At 35.2% G+C, this 8,684-nt stretch overlaps 1 protein-coding gene across 1 annotated transcript; it reads right to left on the bottom strand.

Annotated features, from left to right (window-relative positions):
• Positions 1-5,216, bottom strand: LOC108959579 (TMV resistance protein N). Its single transcript, XM_039313643.1, has 4 exons — positions 4,744-5,216; positions 1,890-2,997; positions 1,713-1,801; positions 1-22 (listed from the first exon to the last, which is right to left on the bottom strand). Exons 1-4 carry the CDS (start codon positions 5,214-5,216, stop codon positions 1-3), a joined length of 1,692 nt encoding a protein of 563 aa, XP_039169577.1.
• Positions 5,217-8,684: the final 3,468 nt, after the last annotated feature.

Here is an 8,684-nt window from a genome sequence, read left to right as displayed (position 1 = left end):
TCAATAGTCTGAGAACTCCCATCTGGAGAATAGGAAATGAGTCAGAGCACCACTGACTATTTTGGTCAAATAGTTAGAGGTTCAATAATGTAATAGCACCTACAGACTCCATTTTGGGAAGCTTTGGTATCATTTAGAGGAAATGATTGTATGGGCAATCCACACCTCTGTGACAACTCCAACCAAGTCCCAACGGCTCTTATGTCTTCAAAAGCATCTCCAAGGGATGGATTGAAGATGTCTAATAAATAGGATCAAAGTAGCTAAAAAGGTTTGGATGTAAAATTGAGAAAGCTTGTTCTATTATATCATCTCTTTGTTCTGGTCAGACTATGTTGCTATCCATCTATAATACTCTCTGCTTGCTACTTTGTATTCAATGACAAGAGGACATATACAAGAATGATGGCATTATTTTCATTCTAATAATGTGATACATTTGATAATAGAGCAATTCGTTTTGATTGTAATTTCTCTTAAAATTACTAGTGAATTGCAGCCAATGTTGAGGTTGTTACTTGAAAAAGTGAATATAGGCTATGGGATAAAGTTAAATCACTATTTATTGTTGTGTGCTATTTCTATGTGTTCATTATTGCCTGTAATTGCTTAACAGCAACACCAGCTTGGTTGATACTTCCAAACCTGTTTTTGCTCCTATTAAAGTACATGACGTTATCTTCCGCAAGATAATTTGTTTTAAGTTTTCAATTAATCTAGTTAGCCCTCTCTAAATTGTTTTGTTAATCCTAATGATTTCTTCATATTTATCCAAGGTTTGATCGAGGCCAATGGTTGAACTCCTTTGAATGTTGTCAAGGTGAAACTTTTGTTTATTTTTTGTCTCCCTTCATCCGCAACCACAAAAATAAAAAAGACACAAGCAGGAAACTCTTGTTTAGCCATGCACAGGAGTGGGTTGATGTATTAACGATTGTAACTCTGTAATTCTCCAATTGATTATTAGATTATTTACTGTTAGATATCCTGGTGGAGTGGGTATTGATACTAGACCAAACCAAGTAAAATCTCTTATGATCTTTATTGTTCCTCATTGATTTCATTGATGATTTCATGTTGATTTAGTTTCAAGGTCAGATAGCTTCTACATTATTTTACAACGTATTTAAATACTAAAATTTCAATTTTCTTATGATGCAACGGCCTAAAAAAAAAAATTAAATCTCTAAATATCTTTTCCTTTCCACGTATCATTCTCTTAGGACTTAATGACCTTCATTAAAAAAATCAAATATTGAAATATCTTTCTTTCCCACAAACATTTATAATATTTCCTAGTTTTGTGTATTTATTTTGTTTATGCTTAATTTTTCAAATGCCAAATTTGTTGCATGAAAGAATATTTCTTAAGTAAGTAGTTAGGGTCATTTTGAAAGAAAAGAGAGAAGTGCTTTCCATAATGCAGGAACACCACTTTCTTTTGTGTACTAGGACATATAATAAACATGTACATATACTAATGAAGTATATAATAAAAAGGTCTATGTAGATAATTGCTCACCTTAAATTGTTTTGGCACTCTTGTAATCTTGCATTTACTCGTATAAATTCCCACTAATTTCTTTGGACCAGAGGAAAATTGAGGAAACCAGGAAGCACAACCAGCCCATTCGAACCATCTTAGCTCATTAGGAAGACATATAGGACCTTGGAAAGAATTATGCAGATTGTGCATGATGAGCAATCTCAACCTGCTTGCTTTTGTAAAAGCATTAGGCCCGATATATATCTCTTTTTGCTCCGGTGGCTCCAACACTATGGCTTTTACAACACAATCTCCCTGTATATGCAAGACTATTTAAGTAATGCATATTTATTAATAAGTCAAAGATAAGGAGCAAAATTTTAACTATATTTGCAAATATTACCATGTCGTGGGCCAGAACATCGAGAACATCATCATACAGCCAAAGCCTGCTGCGTCTGCGGGGATCATCGCGACATTCTTGGTTCACAATATCCATACCCATCAATTGAATCAAGTCATGCATTTCTATGATTCCGTGCTCAATACTTATCAAGGACCTCTCAATGAGAATTTCTAATCCTATAGTTATCTCGAAATTGCAACTATCAATAACTTTCTTTATGTACTCACTATCCCGCCCCTTAAAGAAGCAAGCAATGTGAAGAAAAATCTCTTTCTCATTATCCTCTAGTCCATCATAACTTATTTTGAGCACATTATTAATGGATTTGTGAGGAGTCCTAGAAAACTTCTTTAGTGTACTTTTCCATTCATGTTCTCTTCTACCACATAAGAAGGAACCTAGTACCTCAATTGCTAAAGGAAGGCCTTCGGCATAATTCAAAACACTATCTACTAGATCTGTCCTGATTTTTAGTTTCTGATGAGTCTGAAAAGCATGCTTACTAAGCAGCTCATGAGCTTCACTGTCCTCCAATGCTTTAACTTCATACATATGATCTTGATCTATCCCGTGACAAGTTAGCAAATGTTTATCTCTTGTAGTAATGACGATCCTACTTCCATTACCAAACCACTTGCCTTCTCCTGCTAAAGCATTTAATTGACGCAAGTCGTCCACATCATCAAGGATAAGGAGAACTCTTTTGCAACAAAGTCTATCCCGTACTAGATTAGTACCTGCATCGACATTGGACACTCCTAATCCTTTTTTCAATAATAATATCTCCAATAGTAATTTTTCTTGCAAAGCAACTAAATCCTTGCAACCTTTTGAAGTTTCTCTAACATTTGCCAAAAAAGCTGAACCTTCAAATTGTCTGAAAGTATCATTATAAATAGCTTTAGCCAAACTTGTCTTTCCTATGCCTCCCTTTCCCCATAATCCCATTATAAGAGCACCATCATTAGACTCAAGGTTTAACATGGATTTCAGCTTAACCACTCGGGAATTAATTCCAACGGGATGCTTAGCAACATGCAAAGGTGTTCGGTCTAGAAGAGTGGAGATCTCCTTCACAATTCTTTCTATAAGCTCTGACTCATCTCTGATAAAGATAGAAAAAAAAAGTTGTAGGATCATTCAATTCGAATAAGCAAATAACGAGCAATTACAAGCCAACAATGATAAAGCAATGCATCACATTTTCTTATGATCACAACCAAAACAACATGTATTCCCACCAAGTTGAATTAGAACTCCAAGAGCTCCACACCAATGGAAACAAGTTAAGGCTTCAAAATTTAGTCATCCAAATAATTCATGTTCTTCCGATTTATACATGACGGTGTACTTATTTTTCTTTTTGATGTATATATGTGATTTATATGTACGCTTACTCAAAAAGAGCAATTTATAACTTTTTAACGGTGGTTGAGATTTCTATTCAAAAACTCTTAAATTCCTTGAAGCACGATGTCATTGCCCACCATGGCTTGTACACACTAATAATCCTGCCTCAGGTGTTGCGAACTTTCTTTTTCCTTGCAAAGAAATGGGATAAGTGCATCAAAACTACTTAACATTTTGTCCATTGGTTGATCTAGTTTTAACATTTGATTTTATTCAAATGAGTCAGTGAGCGTTTCAGCTGATGACCTCCTAGTATCAATTTTTGATGATTGGAAGAAGCAAGTTGTCAATTTTATGATTACTATAGAGGTGTCAATGGTCTAGTTTGATTCCCTTTTTGTGGAAAACCAAACCGAACCGAACCGTTAGGGTAAATGGCTGAATGAACCAAATGTGATCCAAACTGATTCAAAAATACAGTTCGGATCAGTTCGGATTTTCAGTTTTTTGTTTTTTTTTTTTTTTTTTTTTTGCTTTGTGCTTCATACCGGCATTCCCATGGCCTTAGAGAGGGAGAGAAATTGCATCACTTCACTCATTCTCTCTCCTCCATGATCAATCACCCTTTACTGCTCTCTTTCTCTCTCAAGCAACTTTTTAACATTGATAGCAACAATTAGAGAAAGCCCAAATCATTGAATTCCAAATCCCACTCTTCCTTCTTTTTCTCTCTCTCTCTTGACCTAGTTCGCTCCCTCCTCACTTCCCTTCTTCACTCCCATATGAGCCATGGATCCTTGTGACGGATCCCACTACACCAGAGACCGCGAAAACGAGACAACTGCTTCTCCTCCACTCTCCACGTTAGCAATTTTCGACTTTAAATTAGTTAGATGAACTGAATTGGTATCAATGTGAAAAAGGATTATGCCTAAATTAATCCAATTAAAAGATTTATAACTAAATTGATACTAATGTAATAGGTTTAGGACTATTTTGGTACTTTTTCCAAAACTATCATAAGAGTTGGTAAATTTAAGCTGTTAGTAAAAAAATAAACTTAAGACAAAAAAACTTCAGTAAAAGAGAAAAAAAAGTGGTAATTTACTAACTATCAAAAAGCTAGTAATTTCACGAAAGTGTTGTTAAATTATCAAGAGTTTATTCAAAATTTATATGACCGATAATTTTTTAACTATTAGATATTTGACGTATATCAACTCTTCAAAACATCTATCAATACAAAACAAATATTCATTTTTTGGGAACGGATATAGAATCGTCCTAGCCAAGGAAATGAAATGATTCAAGGCGACTGATTCCGTGGAAATGATATCCCTTGGTAATTGAGCAAGAACTTAAGAATTTTCAAGAATCATAAATGGAAGCAATCTACAGTGTACTAACAATCGTGTGTGTAGATTTTTTTTCTTTTTTTAAATGGTCTTTATACTTGTAAATATTAGCTTCTTGCACAAGAGATGGACTCCACTCTACTTACCCATCATTAAAATGCCATCCGGACAAGCTACCGGCATCGAAAAGAGCTTTCTTCCATAGCTTCACTTTTTCCGAATCCTTCCCAAACTTGGTCTCATGCTTAGCTAGAGCTTTCCCATAACTCTTGCTGCCCCGTCTCACTTCTCTTGGGTCCACCTTATAAAATACTGGTAGAACGGTGAGGTCCTTTTGCTCTTTACACTCCATAATCTTCATCAACTCTTCCAGGCACCACCGTGAGGAAGCATAGTCCTTAGAGAAAACAATGATTGCAATGAGCGACTCTTCAATGGCCTTCATGAGCGTTGGCAATATTTGGTATCCCTTCCTTAGTTCCTCGCTATCAATGAAAGTGTATATTCCATTATGATGTAAAGCTTTGTAGAGATGACCAAGGAAGGTGTTACGTAAGTCTGTGCCTCTGAAACTCAAGAAGACCTCATAATTACTTTTGGGTTTTGATGAAGAAGCCATTGGATGATCGAGATTAGCAATCGGAAATGGCTTTCATCTGTTTAGTCTTTACAATTCTTTCTCTTATATAGAAAATGAAGCATAGGCGAAACATGACCAAGAGGTTCCTTGAAATGAGTTGTTGACGTTGACATTTGCTATAATATGGTTTATGTTATGATGCATTGATTTTTAGAGTACATGGAATATTCATGTTATTTGATAATATACACTGGTATGATTTGCACAGTGCATATTTTCGATATATATTTATAAGATTGCATTATTCTTTACTTGATGTCATAGAAATAATGATGATCGTCACTTGCTGAGCCATGATATTTTTCTCCCATTATATTGCCATTCTATGTCACAAGAACAGAGGAGTAATTGGGGGCACGTGGAGAGTACTTCTGAATGACATTTACCACTTTAGAAAGTGAGAATACTTGTGAAAAATGGGTTGGACAAGACGTTTTACGTGCGGCACCTGACGATCTCTGCTTGCGCATGCATTTCCCCACTGCAATAATTCTATCGCTTCAATATGGCTTAGGAATTTGGTTAATTTTATACTCTCATTAAGAGTGCCATTGATTTATAATTTGGAGATATATGCCACAACCAAAAGTTCAATATTGAGCCAGTTATTTGGGCCTAAAAGGTAAGAAATTAGTACATGAACAATATATACATTAAACTAAATCTGAATAGTAAAAGTTGAAGAGATTCATATGGAGTCTACTAATTTCAATGTTCAAATTCAATTTAGTTTTTGCACTATGTTCACTTCATAATAAACATATCACTACTTCTTAATGCCTAAGATAAATCATTTCAAGAATTCGATGGTAATAATAAAACTGTCTAATCTCAATATGCTAATCTCATGTTGTTCAGAGGATGGATCTGGCATGAGTCCCACCTTCTATATTGGTAAACCAGATTCATTAACAATTTTTTTTTAAATTAGGGTGCGAGCGGATCGGATATTTAGCCATGTTCCTAATCCCTCGGCCATAATAGATGATCTTATGGGCTAAGAATGAATTGTGATTCCCTTGATCTCATTTCATAGGTGGAAAAGGAATTTGTTCAGCTGGGTACCACAAAAATTGAAGTTAATCCGTGGAAGATCATAAATTCTCATTAGAAATTCTCAATCTGGAATTTCTTGTCAATAAATCTAAGTCAAGTTCAAACGTTTTGAGTGTTTGTATTTTTCTTTTAAAGAGAGTGCATTGGTGATAGAGAACACTAATGTTAGAAAAATGTATGTACAATTGGTCCCGCTGCACATTGAATAATGCTTTTTCTTCACCATGAGAGACGCTTCTTCTTCTCTTTAGCAATAAAAAAACGGCAACAACTTTTAGTCAAGCCTATGAAATTTTCCCAAAGTGGAGGGAAAAAAGCTTCCAGCTTTTTCAACGGCGATGACTTTAAGTCGAGCCTATGCAATTTTCTCAAAGTAGATGGAGAAAAGCTTCCGTCTTTTTCTTGTCGGTGGAAGGATGTTTCGAGATGGTCACGAAGAATGTGAACAACCTTAAGATGATGTTTCCAGGTTTGTTAGGTAGCCTTTGTAAAAGGTTTTATGTGAGAATATTTTTTTTTCCTAATTTGCCTTCACTGGATTGTCGTGATCCTTTTGAGTAATAATTTAGATTACAAATGCATTCAGATTTTAAAAAATTATATTACGTACTAATTGTGCAATTCAATTTTTATTTAGGCCCACGCTATTGTCACGGCAACAATAGTTACTAATACGACATTTATTTTTAGTGTAATGACCAAGCATAAACCCATTTGAAAGCAGATAAAAATATCTTAAAGAAAGAACTGGGTCCTAATTTCAAAGGTAATTTTGAAGAAGAGCAAAGTGGTAACAAAAAAATTAAATAAATAAAGTGACGGTTTAAACTTCAGGCAGAAGGCAGAGTCTCAACCCTAAATTTGGGGCGGAGGTGACATACTTTCTTTTAGATAATGTAAAGAATTTTGACTAAGTGCACACTTAGCGGGACACATTAAGGACAGCTTGACCTAGTCAACTCCTAACATTTTCTTATTGTTGTGCTTCGACCTCAACTTATGCCCTTATGATATGGGCCACTTACCTCTAACTTGTTTTCTCCTAACACGAGGCAATACAACATCTATGGATTTTAATAAACCATTTTGTTGAATACGAAAATTTTCATATATATCACTAAAAATGCGAGAAAATTATAAATAAAAAAAATCGTATACCTATTGTATCGGTGCCAATTCAATTATAAACATTTCAATTATGCGAATTTAGTTATAAACCTTTTGAGAATTTGCCAAATTAGACATTTTGATCGGAAAACGTTGACATAGCAGTTCAATTAACAACAACTATCCTATGAGGTGCATTGGTGTTGTGTGAACAATTTTTAAAAAATTTCTGAATTTTTTCCTTGTCCTTTTTCCTATTTTCATTCTTTTTTTTTTTTTTTTTGTATTTTTTCTTTCCTTTTTCCTAGTAGTTAGTCTCAAGCGATGGCCAGTCACTAGCAATGCCTAGAGAGGACTTGCCCTCAACTAATCTAGCAAGGGCCACCCTCGTCGGCCATAGGCAAGGGATAGCCTTACTCGAGTGAGCCCGCCCTCAACAGCCAAAAGAGAGGGCTACCCTCACTGACCATAGTCGAGGCTGGCCCTCACCAAATTTGGGAGAGGGTCGCCTCGCCGGTAGCCAACAAGGGTTTGGGTGAGGTGATCCTTGCCAAAGACTAGTGAGGGCTCGTAGGTCCTCGCTCAGTGGCCAGCTATAACAAAGAAAATAAAAGAAAAAAGAAAATAATTAAATAATTTTAAATTAAAAAAATACTTAAAAGTTACAAAAATTATCTATGTTAGCATTAGTGATACCATGTAAGATGGCTAGCTCTACGTTGGTGAGTTCTGACCAAAGTTAACTGGGTGGACTACATTAAAAAATTGTCAAAATGTTTAGGATTACATTGGCCAAATTGAAAAGTTTATGACTAAATTAATACAAAGGCAATAGGTTTATGACTTAAAAACAAAAAAACAAATTCCCTATAAATACCCTAGACCATCTATTTGATAGTTAATTTCACAACCGAAGAACTATATATTTTATTTTTTTATTTGGTCGAAGAAGAACTATATATTTAATCTCTTTGATAGCCATGTATCAAACTCTCTCCTACCACCTTGCACTCAAGTCCCCCTTAACGTGGCTCGAAACTGCTCTCGTGGCTTCTTTACTTCATTCATCCAGATAGTACTTTTGGGCAACGCTTACCCTTTCTAGCTTAAAGAATTACATGGGTACCACTAGACAAGGTGTCCTCTGTATAAACGATCCCAAAATTGGTATTACCATGTGCGATCCTTATTATCCTCTCTTACTAAAAGAGTTATGTGAGAACCTCTAGGACAAGTTCCTCAACGATCATTGGTCCCTCCCCCCTCAAACCATATGTGGAAGCA

The sequence above is a fragment of the Eucalyptus grandis genome, chromosome 5 (genome assembly GCF_016545825.1).
Source record: "Eucalyptus grandis isolate ANBG69807.140 chromosome 5, ASM1654582v1, whole genome shotgun sequence".
NCBI classification, from domain to species: domain Eukaryota; kingdom Viridiplantae; phylum Streptophyta; class Magnoliopsida; order Myrtales; family Myrtaceae; genus Eucalyptus; species Eucalyptus grandis.
This window is presented reverse-complemented; position numbering and strand designations above follow the sequence as displayed.

Coding starts and splice junctions, on each gene's coding strand:
- LOC108959579 (XM_039313643.1), bottom strand. CDS start 5,216: ATGGCTTCTTCATCAAAACCCAAAAGTAATTATGAGGTCTTCTTGAGT. Junction 2,998..4,743: donor GGATGGCATTTTAATGATGG/GTAAGTAGAGTG, acceptor TATCTTTATCAG/AGATGAGTCAGAGCTTATAG. Junction 1,802..1,889: donor ATGTTCTGGCCCACGACATG/GTAATATTTGCA, acceptor TTGCATATACAG/GGAGATTGTGTTGTAAAAGC.